Genomic DNA, 19,386 nt, shown 5'->3' with positions numbered 1-19,386 from the left:
CACTTGCTTGCACAAACACAGTAGGCCAGGAGGTCAGCAAAAGCCCTGGAAAGGGCCAAGGGTAGCTCTTTCGCCTTCCCCATGGCGCAACTTGGAGGAAGCGATAGTGGAAGCAGACCTACCTGAAGGCCACCTTAAGTTTTATTTCTTTGTTCTTTCAGCTTCTAGACTGCTTTTCTTGTAGTTTCCAAGAGGACAAACACAGCAAGGAGAATTCCAACAGTAAGGAAAATGTTTCAAAGTATTTATTACAATCGAGACAATTCACAGTAGCAGAATTGAAGGTGTGCCACCTGGAGACTAGTGTCACTAAGCAGAGTGACTGACAGTTGGGAGCGGTGAACATCATCCCTGTATGTGCCTCAGAGCCCACCCTCTGCACCTGATGACCCTGCTCACAAGCAGCTCTTCCTCCATCCAGCCATCAGATAAGGGCTTATCCACACTTACTGTTCTTCTGCTCTTTCCAGGCACATTATGTGATTTAAAGCTCCATGTCTGAGTGCCCCCCCACCTTGTTGCTCCAGAGCGCTCCTTGCAAAAACCCGCTCTTTAACGCTCAATCAGAGTAAACATCAATCTGCGTAAAACCCGAATTGAAGTTTACTCCGATTCAGCTCTAAAGCGTGGGTTTTCGCGGGGAAATCTCAGGGCAAAAGGTAAGCGTGGATAAGCCCTAATTGACTGCAGGAACCTTGGACTCAGCTGGTTTCAGAGCCATAATCTGCAAATGCAAGAGCCCTAAGCAGATGTCCCAAACTCCCAGTTACATACGGAAGGCAAAGAGATGGGAAGAACTCCATGACTGTGTTATCACCACCTATCTTCCACAGTGGGAACTGATACATGTAATTCCATCCAGAAATGATGTCCAAAGCTTGGGTGTCTGGACACCATTTCTGGATGGAGATACGTGCATCAGTTCCCACTAGAAAGTAATGTGCACCCACATCTGCTGCCACAGCTGCACAGCAGAAATTCAAAAAGTGCCATCTTTATGGGAGAGCTGCATCTATAGGATTTCAGCCTGTGATGCTGCCATTCCAGGCAGCTATCCTCTTGACAAGGATGATAATCGGCACCCTAACCAGGTAGACCTCAAAACTCTAAGAACCTGAAATAGAGACCTGACACTTTGACTATCCTGGATCAGAGACACTCCTGAAGATAAGTCAGATCTCCAGATCAGAGCTGCAGTCTTCGGACAGCATACCTCTAAAGCCTGGGTTGCATGTAGCTCAGTTCTACTCAGACCCATCAAATTACTGGGCTCCATTTAGTCACATCCATTAATTTTGATGTGTCTACTCTGGAATAGAACTTAGCTGCATATAAAATGAGTTCTGCTAAAAACCTATTAGGGGAGTTTGGAATGGTATTGCCACCAGAGTCCAGAAAGTGACTGACATACAGTGACTGAAGAACATGTTTCCTTCTTGGCAAGGCTTTAAAAAATACAACAAAGCTTAAAAGTAACTAACACAAACAGACCTTTTACAAACCACTGTCAGTCAACTGTAGGACAAGAGAGCTCCTGCTCATTTCTGCCCCTTGAACCATCACACCACCTTGGGCTTACTATGGTTGAGAATATACGCTGCAAAATAAAGTTAGGTTCTTACCAAAATAGAATATCAAGTAATGTGTTTAAAATTGTTTTATGTGCAGATCTTGGTGAACTGTGATAAATGCTATCTGTGATGTCTGAGTTGCAGGGGGGATACTAAAATCTGCAGTTGTATAAAATTTAAAATATCCCGTATCCAGGAGACTAAGAGAGACTTCAGTGTTATTCACACTGATTTCAAGTAGTATGCTTCAACTGTTTTTAATCTGTGTCCATATTGTGGCTCTGGAACAGAAGACTCAGTGGAAACAGCAACAGAGTACTTTTATGCTGTTTATATCAAATAATGTTGCTACTCTTTCAGGGCACAAGTGTGCATGAACTCTCATTTTGGTCAAATCACGGAACGACTGCTGGTGGAATATCAAAAGAGAACTTCTGTGCTGACAGGGTGTATTTTTTCAAACCTGGGCAGTGTAAAATAAAAGCTTCTACCACTGCTTCGCTAACTGCAGAGTAACAGTGAACCTCTTTCAGATGCACACACTTTCCTGCCAGTTCTATTAGTGAAGCGTTGAGGTCAGCAGAGGGGGCGTTGTAAAGGACCAGCCTCTCCAAAGTCCTGCTGTAGGTGCTGGCAATGAACTTAACCTGATCGGCCATGTGCAGAGGTGTGTCAAAATGCAAAGCGGCCACGGGGATGCTTGGCTTCAGTACCACACGCATCTTCCTTATAGGGACTGTTGGAGCAAACTCCAGCCTCACGCGGAACTGTGGGTGCTTCTCACTCACCATAGCCCAAAGCTCTTTGGGAATGTTGACGTCCAGGCCTTCATAGAAAAGGTCCAGAAACCGGAACGGCCCTCTGTTCGGTTTCAGCAGTTCCCAAAACATCTTCTCAGATAAGCTGGCATAGCAGACCCCCAAGGCAGATAACTTAGGGCAGGTCCTCAGAACGTCAGAGATGGTGTCTGGCTTGAGAATCATTGGACCAGGTGCTTGGTTGTTGATGAACAAGGTGTGCAGGTTTGGGCTGCTGGATGCAATCATCTGAACAGTCCCATTGTCCAGAGTGAAAGGCATTTGCCGTAAGTCAATATACTGGAGATCAATCCCATTCCTGCTCTGGCAGATACTCCGGATGCTATGCAGGACATCTTGGCCGGAATAGAAATAGGGGCTTATTCCCAGGCATACTATACAGAGGCCCTGCAATCTGCAGCTCCGACAAGCCAACATGTCCAAGATGCCTGTGGCTTGTCTCCGGTTCAGGTCCAGGGACTGCTCAACCACCAACTGCAGGTGTCTGATGAGGCCTAGGAACGGCTGTAGCCACTGCAACAGGCACTCGTCGTCCTCATCCTCTGTGTCAAAACTGAAATAAGAGGTTGGGGAGAAGTCATGGACTCCTGCAGTGCTGAATTTGAGTTGTAGCAGATGAACACTTCTAATATTCCTCTCTGGAACACTGACTAATTTGCATTTCTTCTAGATCTAGGAGCAAGTTAGACAACTCTACAGCTGTAGCATCACCCCCCTCCCCCGGCAACCTTTTATTTAACTATGTTTAATAGCCTTTCTTCCAAGGAGCTTGAGGCAATATCCATGTTTCTTCCCCGCCCCCTTCATTTTACCCTCAGAACAACCCTGTGAGGGGGTTCGCGGCTGAGACATATCGTGACTGTCCTAAGGTCAGCCTGTAAGCATAATAGTTTGACCAACTATTAAGTCTGAGCTTTAACCATTTTCAGGCATACTTTGTGCCGCCCCCGCCCCCATTTTAGAGGGAGAAATGTACACTTAACGCTAATTTGGATTTTTCTAGGTATAAACAGTGTGGCTTGGAACATGTTTCAGCTTTCCAGGTTAGAATGAGTCAGGGAGGACCGACTATCCTTGTATCATAATCAGACACCTCTAGCAAATAGAGTTTGCACATTCTGTGAGCAAAAATAAATGCTTGTTTGTGGACACTACTGCAAATGTGCACTTAAAACCATGCAGGAAATGGAACCCACCAGTTACAATATGCTCTCTGTGCAGCTTGATTTAATCCTGCACTAGAACACTGTCCTCTATTATGACACACACCGTGTTTTTACTGCGATGTGCAAAAAAAATTCATAAACAATTTTTGTACTTTTCAGTTAATTGGGGACCTTTGCCAAATTCCTAGGATCTGGCTTTCCAGGAAGTACTCTCACCTTTTCAATACACCTGTGAAGGTGTCCCAATGTCTTTCATTACACCTATAGCAAGTGTCAGGGACTGGCAGGCCACCGCCGAGTGCTCCCTGGGAGCAGGTAGGCTGGAGTCTGGCACAGGAGAGGGGGCCACTGGTATATGGGAACATGCATCAGCCAGGAGGCAAGAATCAGAGGCAGGGGAAGCTTAGAAGCTGGAGGGTGGAGCACAAGATGGGTCAGAAGTAGAGGGGGGAAGAGGCAGGTCAGGCAAGTGCAAGGGCCAGGTGCTTCCCACCCTCTCGTGCACCACTGTACCCCAGAACTAGGAGGGAATTGAAAAGCGATGAGCAGAGGAAGTTTCCACACAGGCGCAGTCTCCATACATGCAGCCTGTCAGAGGAAGGCACATAAACTGGTAGAGGGGGAGTGCCCCCCCCCAGTTGCTGCAAGTGCTCCACAGAGCACTAAGCTGCCTAGGTGCTAAATTGGAGTGCGTAGATATCCAGAGCTGTAGAAGTACCTGTATTATCTTTGACAATAAATACTTAACTACAGTATCTGATGTGTGAGTTCCTTGGCTGGGAAGTGCCCTTGACAGCAAGAAGGGGAGATTGGGGGTGGGGTTTGCGTGCGTATGACTACTGAGAGTCTCATTCACCTTTAAGTCCATACTGACCGAACTTGTGAAGGAGAGAACAAGCATGTGCCTTCCAGCAGAGAATGAGAAGGCGGCTTTGAGCCAGGGAACCTGTGGCGTTCCAGATGTTGTCTGGCTACAACTCTCAGCATCCTTAATGGCTGACCATGCTAACTGGTGCCTGATGAAAACTACATCATCATCATCAACAACAACAACAGTAACACACACACACACACGGTTGTTAGCAGGAAAGGTCAACAACGTACATGTTCCTTTTTGACTCTACAAGCAACCAGCTGCAAATGCTGCCTCTTACCCGATTTCTGTAAAATCCCAAACAGAACTGGAATGCACTTCTGTGGCCCAGCGCTCACACACATGCACAACATTGTATCTGTCTCTGGCAGGCAAGAAGGAAAATATGTGGGCCAGAATTTCCCCTGGGATACAGTTCCAAAGGACTTTCGCCAGCTTAGGCATCCTCTGGAACAGCTGACTGAAGACTCTAGAGTGCCGCCTTCCTCACTGAAAGACAATTACCCAAAGATGAAGGGCATCAGTTCAGTACTGTCAACACTGACTGGCAGCAGCTCCACACGTTTCCCAGGATGTGACTACTACAAGCCCTACCTGAAAAGGTAAGGGATGGAACAGCGTCAAAATTCGTCCGAATACATCTTCCAAATTTAAAACCTGAGGCATTTCTAAGTCAGATTGCGGTGGGGTGAAGCGGTGGGGTGAAACTAAAATGACAAGTTGTAAAGCATGGAACAGATGGGAGAGGAAGGAATTATTACAGTACATCTATAGTCCACCTTTACCCCCCAAGGAATTCAAGGTGGCACAAATGGTTCTAGTCCTCTCCATCTTCATCTACAGCATGGGTAGGCAAACTAAGGCCCGGGGGCCAGATCCGGCACAATCACCTTCTAAATCCGGCCCACAGACAGTCTGGGAATCAGCGTGTTTTTACATGAGTAGAATGTGTCCTTTTATTTAAAATGCATCTTTGGGTTATTTGTGGGGCCTGCCTGGTGTTTTTACATGAGTAGAATGTGTGCTTTTACAGTGGTACCTTGGGTTAAGAACTTAATTCATTCTGGAGGTCTGTTCTTAACCTGAAACTGTTCTTAACCTGAGGTACCACTTTAGCTAATGGGGCCTCCCGCTGCCGCCATGCCAGCAGCACGCGGTTTCTGTTCTCATCCTGCAGCAAAGTTCTTAACCCGAGGTACTGTTTCTGGGTTAGCGGAGTCTGTAACCTGAAGTGTCTGTAACCAGAGGTACCACTGTATTTAAAATGCATCTCTGGGTTATTTGTGGGGCATAGGAATTTGTTCATTTTTTTTCCTTCAGAATATAGTCCAGCCCCCCACAAGGTCTGAGGGACAGGGGACCTGCCCCCTGCTGAAAAAGTTTGCTGACCCCTGATCTACATATCTATGAGGTAGGCTGAGGTGAAAGCCAGTGACTAAGCCAAGGTCACCCAAGGCTGAAGCAGAATGACTTGAAACTCCAGAGAAACAGTCCAGTGACTCCAACCACACAGAGAAACTTCAATTGCATACTTATGTTTTATGTAAACCACTTGAGAGAGCTTGCCCATTAAATAAATAGCAATAAAGGGAATAATTGCTGAAGCGATGTCACACACACACCCAGGGGTGCCAACTTGAATAAAATATTGGGGGGGTGGGGATGGAGAGCCAGGTAAGTCCCACCCCACAAAAATTGATCACATGACATGGCACACACGCACTATTTGAATGGCAACACCCACCAACTTTTTTTGGGGGGTGGCCCCCTCAAATATTTTCGGGGGAGAGCCCAAAGTACCTCAGCCCTTAGACTCCAACGCGCACAGCCATCTAAAGGAGCTTCCGAGTTTCCTTCCGTCCAGGTTCACAGAAATTACACAATATGAAATTATCGTTTGATTTATAATTCTGCAGGGCTGCCCATTTCATGCCACTCAGCGTGTTAGGGAAACCTGACAGGAGCAAGCACTGGATCCGTCTTAGACAGAAGCGAGTCGGAAACGCCCAGAAAGCAAACGGTACACTTTCCCTGAAAGAACCCTTCACCTTAATCTCGGAAGCAGCAGGGAAGCCCGGCAAACAGCGCCGCTTGCAGCAACCTGAAGAGCGAGCAACTGCAACGACACCCACCCCGCGCCCAGCATGAAGTGAGCAGGGCGCGCCGCGCGCGCTCTTTTTCATCCGGGGCTCCGCGTGCCTCTCCCGCCACACCTGCGCGCAATTAACACCTGACCGCGAGGCGGCAGCCTGAAGTACGCGTGCGCGGGGCGGGGTGGTGGTGAAAGAAGCGCCTCACCTGTAGAGTTAACTCTGTCGCTTCCGGGCAACAGGAATTGACCACGAGCGGTCGCTACGCCGAGAGGACGGTAGAAAAGAAACAAAGCAAACTTTGGTCAGATGCTGTAATTTGTTTTGTGCCCACCTCAGAAAAGGGTGGTGAGAGCGGCTCCGGCTGTACTCGAAGGCAGGGCCGGATTTAGGTTTGACCTAAGCTACTGAAGGTAATGGGGCCCTTTATATGTCCAGCTGTCCTTTCCCAACAACAAATTGTCACTGTTTTTGTGTGTTGAATATATGCTATATGGTAATTTATGGACCTAGTAGATATCTAGTCATTTGCACATAACAAAATATGTATTTTATCAAAACAATTGTTGAACTGATACTGAAATACAATTACCTACATCATAGGAGCCTACACGACACAAAACACCGTTGCTGTTTGTAGGTTTTATTTTATTTGTTCTTTATCTTATATTTTGGAAATGTACACCCAGGTGCTTTTTTTCAATAAATTTTTTTGCGGCCCCCAAGAGAGTGGGGCCCTTAGCTATAGCTTGTTTAGCTTATATGTAAATCTGGCACTGCTTGGAGGCTCTGCAATCATTGTTGAGGGGTGGGACATTTAGGGGTGCAACCACAAAAGCAAGACACATTTTTAGCATTCAGAAGAAAATAGATGCAGAGCCAATTTTTATTAGTCCAGTAGACACTTGAGAATAAACCCCATGGAACTCAGTGGAGCTTACTTCTGTGTGGAAACAAATTGACAGCCAATGCAGCTGTTTTGGAGCAAGGGATTATACACGTCCCAAGGCAAACCCAGCCAATAATCTGGATGCTGCATTTTGGACCAGTTAAGACTTTGAGTTGTCTCCAAGGGCAGCCATGAGCAGAGCACATTACAACAATCCACTCTGTCTCTTCCCACGTCCTTTTCTCTGTACAACAGGAGCTTGCACTTTGCAGGAGAAGTTCTTATTTTTTACTTAAAGAAAACTCTGAATGTTTGGATAATGGATATTATCTATGATAGTTTAAATACATTGCTCCTGGCCAGGGAGGTTCTATCTCTGCCTACCAGGGGAATAAATAAGCCAGGTGTGGCTTATATAGAAGTAGCTCTTCTTGATAATATTTGCTGTTTTATTCAAAGGACTGATGGCACCTCGCATATGTGATGATTAATTGTATTGAGCACAAACCCCCAGCTCCCTGCTTGCATCAGGTGGGGGTGATGTTCCCAAGACTTCCTGCCTCAGTTAGGGGGAAGGAAGCCTTACTAATCATGGGGGCAACAGGAGAATGTGAGCTTGGCTTTGAAGGATTCCTTAATCCTCGTATGTTAGGCTGCAGCGCCCTCTTGTGCCTTTACACCATTCTTGCATGCCTCCAATGTCCGCCCCCTCCCTTTTCGTTTTAATTTAGAAGCTTTTTAGTTTAGTTTAGACCACTTGGGCACTTGTGCCCTCCCTCCCCAGGATGCTGGACTCTACTCCAACTCCCATCATCCCCGGCCACGAGTCATGCTTTACAAAGGCTGATGGGAACTGAGTCCAGCTTACAAACCAAGAACAAGCTCCTCTTGCACCATCATTACATGTCTTTAGGCACCAGGCACTAACATTCCTCTTTATCCAGGCATCTGGCCATAATCTATGGCCTCTTAAAGGGGTGGGGCTGTTGTTACGATTGTTTTATCATTATGCTGCCTATCATTGTGTTTTGTATTGTGTTCATAGCTGTCAAGTTGCAGATTTGAAAATAAGGGACCAGCAGCCTCGAAAATAAGGGCTCAGCAGCCAAAATAAGGGATTTTCCAAGCACAGGTATCTTCAACTTCTGAGCCCCTCCGAGCCAAAGGCAGAAAGCCCAGCCAGCAGCCAGAAGAAGCCTCAAGTGGTGGTTCCCACAGCGTAGCAACCCAGCAAAGGGGATGCAGCAAGGAAAAACACCGTCACCTCTCCGCTGGGAAGTGCTGAGCAAAGGTGAGTCCCCAGGCAACGCGGCCGATTTGATCGGCACAAGGCATGCGAGCTCCACCCCCCAGTCGTTCTTAGACTCCTTATTGGGTGAGCAATGCAGCCAAGCAAAACAGTTGGAGCCTCCCTCCTCCCTGGCTGGCAGGGAGGGAAGGAGAGGAGCTGCTTCCTTTGCAACCCGGGAAATTTAAGGGACATCATCAATAAGGGACAACAGCGGGACACAGTGCTGGGATAAGGGACTTTCCCACCAAATAAGGGATGGTTGACAGCTATGATTGTGTTTTCATGATGATTCTCCATAAAATGTCTTCTTAATGTTGTACACTGCCCAGGGATCTTTCGATAAAGGACAGTATATAAAATGAATAAAAATAAAAATTTCTGATCTTCCCTGACACCACCCCGATGAAGAGGATTTGAACTTGAGAGAGGGGGCCCAAGCTGCACGATAGTCATGTTTCTGACAAAAAAATACCCATATGAATATTATTAAGCAGAACTATAAAAACACTGTATTTCATATACAAAAATTTATTGTGAATTATGATCATATCACAGATTTAAAGTGCTATGATTTTGCAAGAATCTGAAAAATATATGCCACTCTGTAAACATTGTTCACCTGTTTCTAGGGCAAAGACTGTGATTTGTTCACACTAATAGTTAATGGGACTTAGGATGCAGTCCTAACCATACTTACCTGGGAGTAAGCCCCACTGAATAGAGTAGCACTTGCAGCACAATCTTAGCCATATCAGCTGAGAAGTAAGTGTGTAATTCTATTTGGATTCTGTGTTTACCCACCTTACTCCTGAGCAGTTGCCTACTCCAGCAGCAAATTTAGCAACAAAGTGAGAGGAAATGGAATTGCACCACAATCCTAACTATGCCAACTCTGGAGTAAGTAAGTGTGGTTTACTCAGAGGTAAGCAGGGCTAGGACTGCTGCCTCAGTGATGCAGACAGTACTGAAATGTACACCCCGGACACTACCAAAGGCCTAAACTGCTACTGAGATAATAGGTGTGAATGTGCCTTTACTGCAGATGGAAAATCACTGGATTATTGTTGGTTTCCAAGTGCTCCGTCCCGTGGTGACCTTTAGAGTGTACTTTCTCAAACCCTTGCAGTGTAAAAGAAAGGCCTGTACCACTGCTGGGCTAACCACACAGTAACAGTGGACCTCTTTCAGATGCACACACTTTTTGGCTAGATCTGTTAGCGAGGAGTTGAGGTCATCAGATGGCGTAGTGCGGATGACCAGCCTTTCCAGAGTCTTGCTGTAGTTACTGGTGGCAAACCGAATCTGGTTCACCATGTACGTGTAAGTGTTAAGCTGCAAACTGGTTACGGGAATATTGGGCTTTAGAATCCGAGGGATCTTCCATGCAGGGACTGTGTGGTCGAACTCCATCTCCACCTGCAGCTGTGGATATCTCTCACAAACCATAGCCCAAAGCTCTTCTGGGATGACGGGGATGTACTTGTCCAGGCGCTCGCAGAAAATATCCAGGCACTTGAAGGGCCCTCTATTTGACTTTACCAGTTCCTGGAAGACATCCTCAGACAGGCTGGCATAGTAGACCCCCAGGGTAGATAATTTAGGACAAGCCCTCAGAACCTCACAGATCGTCTCTGGCTTGACGTTGCAAACCAGGGTGCGGTTGTTGATGAACAGGGTATGCAGATTTGGACTGCTGGATGCAATCAGCTGAATGAGCCCGTCGTCCAGAGTGAAAGGCATTTGCCGGAAATCGATAAGCTGAAGGTTGGTCTTATTCTGGCTCTGGCAGATTCTCCGGATGCTCTGAATGATGTCTTGGCCGGAATAGAAAAGGGGGTTTTCTCCTTTGCACACAATGCACAGAGCCTGCAACTTGTGGTTCTGCTTGGCCAGCATGTCCAAAATCTGAGTGACGTTCCTCTGGGTTTTCTCCTGAGACTGATCAAAGGCTATCTTCAGGTGTTTGATGTGGCTCAGAAACTGCTGCAAGCTCTGCAAAGTGCCTTCGCCATCTTCATCCTCTGTGCTGCAACTGGACAAAAAATGATGGGGGGTTTTAAAAAAATTCAGTTTAATATTTGCATCCTACTTTTCCAACAACAAATGTTGAGCTCAAAGCAGCTCACAAGAAAAACAATAGCTTTAAAAACTATCAAAAGCACAGTAGCATATAAAGCAAAAATTAAAATTAAAAAAATCCCAAATTCATCACAGCATTAATATAATTCAATAGAAACTCATAGTGATCCAAAGTATCAGGAATGCACTCATTGATATAGGCTCTCTGATATGCGTTTTCAGACTCCTCAAACTTCCCTGAGGAAGATACAGATGAGAAGGAAATCTCCAGTCAGTGGGGCAGCTGGAGGTGGGGTGGAAGAACCTCGGGACTCCCCCCCAGGCCCTCCAAACCTGAGGCTGTAGCTGTCCCAACTTCCTCAGGACTGTATGGACAAGGCCCCCATCCCTTCCATATTGCAGAAGTCAGCACCTATGGAATTGGCCAAGGAACCTTTAAGCCAGCACAACCAGCTCCTCAAGGAGGGCAAGGGGTGGCTGCAGTAGAAACCTTGTCAGCCTACAGAAAGCCTCAGGTGGCCCCAGCTCTATGCTAAGAACTGGCTAGAGAGTCCAAACCTTGCAAGAAGCAAGACCTAGTTGACGAGGGAGTTCAATCTTGCTTGGGCAGCAGGTCCCACCCACTCTATCGCCTTGGGCCAATGTCTGCATATGGATAGGACAACCCACCTGCCAATCATTTGATGTCAAGATGCCATCAAACATGGACAAGTGGGTTGTTCTCCACACCCCTCACTTGAAAACTGGCCTCTTGGGGGTGAGGTGATAAAGATCTGACACTGTAGGCAACTTCTGCTCCACCAGAACCAATTGCAGCACAACAGGATAAACTTCCAAATGGCAAGAGGCACTTGATAGGCTTCCTCGGGAGGTGGTGGCCTCTTCTTCAAAGGAGACCTTCAAACAGAGGCTGTACTTTAAGCTCTCCCTTCTTACCTGACCTCTGTAAAACTCCAGACGGAGCTGGTTGAAACTGCCGCAGCCCAGGGCCGGCACACACGGAATACTGTGTGCCGATCTTTAAGAGGCAAGTAGTAAAATATATTGGCCAGGATTTCTTCAGGGATGTAGCTCCAAGCGTCTGGGGCCAGCACCGGCATTCTCCTAGGGCAGCTGGTTGCAAATTTGGGAATGTAGCTTTCTTTGCTGGAAAACAAATGCACCCAAGATGAACAAGCATCAGTCTATGAAATAAGCAGAAATAACATGAAGGAGTCCAGGAAAACACCACAATAAACGATGCATTGTTCCCGAGGTGAAAAATGCCAAAGGGTGGTACCCAATGCTAGTCCTACCCAGACCCACTGAAGTTAATGGACATGACTCTGAGCAGGCAAATGAGTATTGTGAAAAGGGGCTACACACAGTTAGGTCGTCAGGTAAAACATTTCATGCAATAACTCATGGACACCCTTCACAAGAACATGTCATTGTGTGAATATCCAGAGGGCAAAGTTACTCCATCAGTCGGCAACCTGGTTGTCTGCACTAAGCCTTGGAGGCAGATAGAGAATCAATGACATCATTCAGTAAAAAGTCAGGCAGGAGGAATCATACGAATATCCACAAGAGTTCCCTATTTGTTGCCAAATCCTAAAGAAGCCACCTCCCTTGTCAACTGGTTGTTGTTTTTGCTGCAGGTTCCATCTGCAACTATCCTAGATGGAGGCAAGATTAAATTCAGAAGGAAAGCTGAACCCACCCAAATTCAAAACATGAATGCTCAACACTGGGTGGCCTGCTCCCTAGCTCAGTGGGAGGGCAGATGCTTTGAATGCAGATAAATGCCAATGAGTTACCGTATTTTTCGCCCTATAAGGCGCACCGGCCCATAGGACGCACCTAGTTTTCAGGGGGGGAAATCAAGGGAAAAAATATGATTCCCCCCCGCGCAGATTTGGGAGCATTGGACAGGCTGCACACAGCCTGTGCGCTACTCCAAGACCTTCTCCCCGCTTTTGCGGGAGGTGGAGGAATTCCCCCACCTCCCACGAAAGCCCACAGGAGCCACGCGCAACTCCTGCGGGCCTTTCGACCAGGAGGGAGAAGGGACTGAAACGGCCATTCAGTCCCTTGTCCCTCCTCAGGGAAAAGGCCCCAAGAGCGGCCTTCCCCCCCCCCCACATAGAAAAGCCCGCAGAAGCCGCGCAGCCTTTAAAGAACACGCGGCTCCTGCGGGCTTTTCGACCCAGCTTGTGGGGCTGGCGATGGGGGGAAGCGCTGCTTTCCCCCACCGCCAGCCTCAAAGAGCAGACTCTCCTGGCTTCAGCGAAAGCAATGCAAAGCCTCTGGAGCCCAGGCTTCGGAGGCTTCACGTTGCTATTGCTGAAGCCAAGGAGCCTTCATTCGCCCCATAGGACGCGCACACATTTCCCCTTCATTTTTGGAGGAGAAAAAGTGTGTCCTATAGGGTGAAAAATACGGTAAGTAGTCTAGTTAGGACTTGAACCTGATCTCATTTGGAATGATACTGTTGCAAATTACCTTGTTGTTTTTTTTACTTATTTATTTACTAAAGGGACCCAGGGCAGCAAGTACAAGTCCAGGACAGACACAGACTGGGAAATAGCCCTGCTTTAAAAGACCCGTTGAAAGAAGCTGGTCTTCAGTAGCTGCTGAAAAGACAACAGAGATGTCGCCTAATATTTAATGGGATGGCATTCCAAGGGCAGGTGCTACAACACTAAAGGCTCACTTCCTACATAGTACTGTGTGGAACAGATCTCCAGGCTCGGGACCCAAATATATTTTGGCCTAAATCTCTCAGTATGAACCTCCCAGGACCCTTCAACCTTCACCTGAAGCCCTTTTCTAGGTGTCCCCTCTGAGAGAGGCTCGGATGAAGTTGCCTTATACTGAGTCAGACCTTTGGTCCATCCATCTCAGTACTGTCTGCCTTAAGTCTGCAGGCTGCCTGTCTCCAAGCCATACCTGGAGATGATATCTAGGAGTTCTTGCATGTAAAACAAGTTCCTCTGTTCCTGGCACTGGGTGGCTGCATTTGGCAGAATGGAAAAGAGTTTGGATTTGATATCCCGCTTTATCACTACCCGAAGGAGTCTCAAAGCGGCTAACATTCTCCTTTCCCTTCCTCCCCCACAACAAACACTCTGTGAGGTGAGTGGGGCTGAGAGACTTCAAAGAAGTGTGACTGGCCCAAGGTCACCCAGCAGCTGCATGTGGAGGAGCGGAGACGCAAACCCGGTTCACCAGATTACGAGTCTATCGCTCTTAACCACTACACCACACTGGCTCTCATGCAGAACTACGGCTCTTGAAAAAGTAAGACTGAGTAGAAATGCTCACGTTATTTTTAGGCACCTCAAGGATGGAGAGGGAAGCACCATTCCTCTGCTAAGCAGTTGCATACCCAGGAAAGAGTATTTTGCATCATACGTACCAGGAGCCCCTGGATGTGCTTTCTTCTTCTGCCTGCTCAAGCCACCATGTGCTCTCTCCTTTCCTCCCAGGCACAAAGAGATCAGTCACACTCTCAAAGGTCACAATGAAGGCGTCTGCAACAGGAAGTCCCCATAAACTGTTTGCTTCTGAAACCATGAAGTCACTTCCTTGTATTCAGTACAAGGTTGTTGTTTTTTAAAGCAAGGGGGGGGAGGCTTACGCAAAAGGAAGTTGTGCCTGATTTTAAACACTCCTTGCCCCACCGTTTTTGCCACTCCTCATATAAAAAGGAGGCCTCATTCATGTGCTGTGTCAAAAGTTGGAAGGGGGGAAGGATCTAACAAGTCAATGTGCACAGGGGAGGGGAGGGGGCACTCTTTTTTTTTTTTTTTTTTTTACAAACACCAGTGAAGTAGCATCAGAATCAGATGGCCCTATTGAGCTGTAAGGAAACTCCACAAACCAGGGCATTGAAGGAAGGTTTTGAGTGGGTCATCGCAGGGTACTGCCTTGCCCTGGTACTTCTCACCATTTTAAAAATCCATGTCTGAGGTTCTCAGCTGGAAAAGGTTCTCTTCCCTGACTTCTATAAAGGGTTGGGGTGAATCCTGATCACCTTTGCAGACAACACAAAGCTGGGAGAGATAGGTCTATGATAGGAATTTTGAGGTAATGTTAATGGTAATGTTCATAACCGCACATACATAGATCAGCACAGGAAGACCAACCTGGAACCATTTTGATTCCCAAACTGTCCCAAACTGACCAAATGTTTTCTCAAATCGAACTGTCCCAAACTGACCAAATGTTTTCCCTGCAAGGTCAAAGGAAAATGGAAAAGCCTCCCCATTGTCTTTTCCTTCACAAATCCTATCTTAAGGGTATGTCTGTGTTTGAATAGGGTGTGAGCCTGTGACATGGCCCAGGAACTAAGTATTTATCATTACAAAAGATTGGCCAGGCTCCCAAGGCAATCCAATCAAGTAACCTGCTAGACAGGAGATAAACAACATTCAAATTTCTGTTTAAACCGCCTTTTCTGTGATGTATGTATGATGTTTCTGGGGGTGGTCTTGATCCACAGGGTGGCAATTTCAAAAGTCTTTATAAGGCTTTGCACACCATTTTTCTGGGTTCCTCCTCCTCTCCTGTGGGTGAGGGGAGCACCCTGTTGCAACAGATCAATAAAGATCAAGCTTACTAGCTGCTTTGCTTCTCAATATTCTCTGGTTGGCCTCTGTTATTCTTTCCTACCAATAGGGGACCTATGTAAGGACTCTATATGGGCTCTTGGATACCCCATAAGGAAAAAGGGCAATTTTTGTTTACAACAGGTTGAACCCCTCAGAAGACAGGAACTATTAGTGACCCCTTGTTAGGTTCAGTAAGTCAACTGGCTCCAAATCCAGCTAATAGTAGCATCCTCTAGGCCACAATTCACCAGCTTCTCTGCAAAAACATCATGGGGGACTTTGTGTAAGGCCTTACTGAAATCAAGATATGCCACGCCCACCACATTCCCCTGATCCACCCAGCTTGTAACTCTTATCAAAAAAAGAAATGCGATTCATCTAGCATGGCTTGTTTTTGAGAAACCCATGCTGGCTCTTAGTAATCGTAGCATCCTTTTGCTCACTGATTAAAAAGACAAGATGACTTTGCATATGAAAAGATCAGCATATGGCACAACAATTGAAACAAAACGTGTCCAAAACAAACATGGAGAAATCTAAATTTCCCACTGCACATTTACATTTGCATCCCTCCCCCAACACCTGTCCCCCTGCCCCAGATAGTTAATTTTACTACTGCACTGTTGAGAAAGGAGTGGCTTTCTCCCGCCCCAAGGTAAAGTTCATGATGAGTCAAGGTAACTGTTAGCGATTTCTGCTGCCTCTGCCCAAGAATTCCTTGTCAGTGACTCAGCAAGGGAGAGGCAGAGTTTTGAAATAAAATAACATAAAAGCAAACCCCAGGGTGGGGAGGGGGGAATAAACAGTTTATATGTTGCTCTTTCCATGAGAAGCTAAAAGTTCCCAGTGGCTCTTGAAGGGGGATTCTGTCTTTAAAAGAAAGAGCACTGCTGCCTTTCTGTTCAATCATTATTATTTATTTAAATGCCACTGTCAGGGCTACTTCCAGATCCCAGCTCACAGAGGATCACGCTAGCCAGCGTTCACTTTATAAAAGTCTTTATTGAGTTACAGTTTCCAATTCCAAGCTGCAGCGTGCAGCCCTACGTCTTATAAGCTAGACCGGCGAAGCTCCGTCTGAGTCCCTGCCTCCTGTACACCAACGTAATACCCTAGCCTTACTCCACCTTTTCCGCCTGACCGTTCTTCTCTGGGTCCCTCTGCCCCCCATGGTCTCTTCCTTCCGGGACTCTTCTGACGCTGACCCCCCGGACCCTTCTGTCTCCTTACGGCGGGCTTTAGGACCTGGCTCCCTTTCCGGGCTGCTTACTGTGCCGCCTTCCTGTGCATTTGAACTTGGCGCGCACGCCCAACCTTCCACTTTCCGCTTGACCGTTTCTTTGCTCTCCGATGGAGGTGTGGCCACTCCTGACTCATGCCCTCCCCCCTGCGGCGAGCCGCCGGATCCCGATGCCTGGCGCCCTTCCTCCACTGCGCTCTGTTGGGGACGCTGGCCCCGATTTCCAACTGCTGCTCTCTGAACCCCCTTTTGTCCCTTCCTCCTGGGGTGTCCCCCTAAGCTCCCCCCTTGCTCTGGTCACTGGCGCTCCTTTCTGTGAATCTTCCGATTCACTGGAAAGACTCGGAGACCTCGGGTCGTCGTCATCGCTCATCTTTCCTTTGGACTCCTCCCCCTCGCTCTCTGTTTCCTCCCTTGCCCTCGCCTCTGCTCCTGAACCCCTGACAGCCACCTTTTCTCCGCAGAGCTCCAGGCGGTGCACATAGGTCTCCCCTCTCTCCATTTTATCCTAACAACCCTTTGAAGTAGGTTTGGCTGGGAGGCAGTGACTTCCGCCCAAGGGCACCCAATGAGCGTCATGGCTGAGCAGGGATTTGATGTGCTCAGTGCTTCCCAGGTGCCACGAGCAGAGCTTGCAGGGCACTTTGCGCAGCGCTTTCCAAGCACCTGACAACCCGCTGGTTGCCAGGTGCTCTTGGGAAGTGTTGTGCAGGAGGTTTTGAAAGCACTTACAGTAGGCGGCGCCTGGAAAGTCCCTTTGGGCCAAGCCCTGCCTTAGCTGGCCCACACCTAACATATACGACAACAGGAGTAGGCAAGTGGGCATGGCTTACCTGAAATGGCCTCATAGGCCAAACAGGGAGGCTTGGCAGACCAAATTTTACCTGCAGACGCGAGGTTCCCCAACCCTGCCCTAACCAATACTCCTTAACCTTCCCAATACGGGGATATGAGAATGTTTTACTATCCTGTTAATTGTGGTGTTTTAAATGTGCTGACCTTTAAAGCCCTAAATGGCCTCGGCCCGGTATACCTGAAGGAGCACCTCCACCCCCATCGTTCAAGCCAGACACTGAGGTCCAGCTCCGAGGGTCTTCTGGTGGTTCCCTCACTGGGAGCGAACCAGGCAGAGGGCCTTGTCGGTGGTGGCGCCCGTCCTGTGGAACGCTCTCCCATCAGATGTAAAGGAAATAAACAACTACCTGACTTTTAGAAGACATCTGAAGGCAGCCTTGTTTAGGGAAATTTTTAATGTTCGATGTTTTCTTGTGTTTTTAATATCCTGTTGGATAAAAATAGAGGTTCAATTGGAATCATGGAGTTGCAGAAGCAAGGATGCAGAGAGGCAGTGCAGCTCCTAAAGGAACATCACTTGTAAGGGCAATCCACCCAGCATTAAGAAATAAAAAAATCCAACCCTCTCTCTCTTAAACCTTTCTGCAGGGCAGACTTTTTCTTAGGAGTGCAGTCATTACAGCCCTGCCAGTAATGCTTTAAACCGAGGCTGTGAGAGCTATCCTTGACCTCTGATGCACTGGCAGCGCGATTCCTGAGACACTTGCTGCCCAAGGCTGCCCGCAGAATGACAGATGGCATGAAAGACTTCTGAAAACCACATGTTAACATCATTTACAAGGCAGACCTCCCCTTATTGGAGACAGCAGGTGGTTGTTTTTTTCCAGGAAAACACCAAAATCTCATTCCAAAAGTATACTAAGCAGCTGGCCTCTCAAACAAGGTAGAGGGTTGTTTGATTGTTTTGTTTGTTTGTTTTGCTGTGATTGACTGCTCTTTATTAAAATATTTATATACTTCTATTCATTTTTTTAAAAAAAAAACACCCATAAAATACAGTAAGAAAGACATACAAAAATGTCGAAATCAGCCAACAGCTATGGAAATATGTGATCTTAATTGCCTGCGTTAAGCCCAATGGAAAAGAAAAATGTTCAGGAGCCACTTAGAAGCTAAAACTGAAGGCATCTGCTGGATCTCTATTGGCAGATTATTCCACAAAAGTGGGCTGATTTATACATCTTTCATAAAATATCAGGGCAATGGACAGCAACATAAAACCCCCCAGAAAAATCATTAATATGACTGCCTTCCTCAAGAATTTTTAAAAACAACTGCGCATAGGACTGCTGGCCAAAAAAAAAAAAAAAGGTCTTCAAAGAGACTCCTGAAAGTCAGAAGCCAGGTGGCCTGTTGCATCTGTGCTAGAATAATGTTCCAAAGTATGGAACCGGCAACAGCCTCCACAGCACAGGGGATACCTAACAGCGCTCCTCAAAACGAGCTCCTGATGATCATTAGTCATCACAGCCCGCCAGCAAGTTCCAACCTGCCCGCGAGAGCGCAGCAGGGCAGGCTCCTTTTCCCTCTGCAGTCCCCTCTCTGCCTTGGAGCAGCTTTCCGCTAGCAAATCTTCCCAAGAGCACTGAGAGATCTCCTCTCCTCCTCCTAGCAGGAGTGGAATTACGGTAATCTATGTGAGCATATGCACTCTGCTGATGCTCTGGGACACGGCGCTTTTGCTTTCTAAAAACAAGGCGACCAAACAGCACCTTGGTCAGAGCTGTGAGCTGCAGCCAAGGACGAACTGAATTCCCACCCCGTTCCTTACCTGATTTCAGACGACCCCAGCCCCCAGGCGGCCTCTTCTGTCAAGGCCACGGTTCGGGGCGTCCACTGATTGGCAGCCTGAACTTCCTGGTGCAAAAAAACGGGGCGGATCCTTGGGTACCTTCCAAACAAGCAGCCCAATGGGAAG

The 19,386-nt window shown here is 47.3% G+C and overlaps 2 protein-coding genes across 7 annotated transcripts; both read right to left on the bottom strand.

Moving 5' to 3' along the window:
* Positions 1 to 223: 223 nt before the first annotated feature.
* On the bottom strand, positions 224 to 6,965 carry LOC309536696 (F-box/LRR-repeat protein 8-like). 4 transcript variants are annotated; one of them, XM_082230860.1, is made up of 3 exons: positions 6,728 to 6,965; positions 4,710 to 4,918; positions 224 to 2,942 (listed from the first exon to the last, which is right to left on the bottom strand). In XM_082230860.1, the coding sequence occupies exons 2-3, from the start codon at positions 4,871 to 4,873 to the stop codon at positions 1,967 to 1,969; spliced, it is 1,140 nt and encodes a 379-aa protein (XP_082086986.1). In that variant the 5' UTR covers positions 4,874 to 4,918; positions 6,728 to 6,965; the 3' UTR covers positions 224 to 1,966. The 4 variants fall into 4 exon arrangements, with proteins under 4 accessions (XP_082086986.1, XP_082086985.1, XP_082086988.1 ...); XM_082230859.1 differs by lacking the exon at positions 6,728 to 6,965 and adding an exon at positions 6,478 to 6,595; XM_082230862.1 differs by lacking the exon at positions 6,728 to 6,965 and adding an exon at positions 5,024 to 5,089.
* Positions 6,966 to 9,211: 2,246 nt separating this feature from the next.
* Positions 9,212 to 19,349, bottom strand: LOC309537488 (F-box/LRR-repeat protein 8-like). Of its 3 annotated transcripts, XM_082232373.1 has the most exons (5): positions 19,240 to 19,349; positions 17,816 to 17,895; positions 14,179 to 14,293; positions 11,715 to 11,924; positions 9,212 to 10,731 (listed from the first exon to the last, which is right to left on the bottom strand). In XM_082232373.1, the coding sequence occupies exons 4-5, from the start codon at positions 11,876 to 11,878 to the stop codon at positions 9,750 to 9,752; spliced, it is 1,146 nt and encodes a 381-aa protein (XP_082088499.1). In that variant the 5' UTR covers positions 11,879 to 11,924; positions 14,179 to 14,293; positions 17,816 to 17,895; positions 19,240 to 19,349; the 3' UTR covers positions 9,212 to 9,749. The 3 variants fall into 3 exon arrangements, with proteins under 3 accessions (XP_082088499.1, XP_082088500.1, XP_082088501.1); XM_082232374.1 differs by lacking the exon at positions 17,816 to 17,895 and having other exon boundaries at positions 19,240 to 19,335; XM_082232375.1 differs by lacking the exons at positions 14,179 to 14,293; positions 17,816 to 17,895 and having other exon boundaries at positions 19,240 to 19,331.
* Between the last annotated feature and the right edge of the window lie 37 nt (positions 19,350 to 19,386).

Source organism: Podarcis vaucheri, assembly GCF_965113315.1.
Source record: "Podarcis vaucheri genome assembly, chromosome: 7".
In the NCBI taxonomy this organism is placed as follows: Eukaryota; Metazoa; Chordata; class Lepidosauria; order Squamata; family Lacertidae; genus Podarcis; species Podarcis vaucheri.
Note: the sequence above shows the minus strand (reverse complement) of the source record. Positions and strands in the feature narration are given on the sequence as shown.

Coding starts and splice junctions, on each gene's coding strand:
- LOC309536696 (XM_082230860.1), bottom strand. CDS start 4,873: ATGCCTAAGCTGGCGAAAGTCCTTTGGAACTGTATCCCAGGGGAAATT. Junction 2,943..4,709: donor TGGGATTTTACAGAAATCGG/GTAAGAGGCAGC, acceptor CTCTTATTTCAG/TTTTGACACAGAGGATGAGG.
- LOC309537488 (XM_082232373.1), bottom strand. CDS start 11,878: ATGCCGGTGCTGGCCCCAGACGCTTGGAGCTACATCCCTGAAGAAATC. Junction 10,732..11,714: donor TGGAGTTTTACAGAGGTCAG/GTAAGAAGGGAG, acceptor TTTTTTGTCCAG/TTGCAGCACAGAGGATGAAG.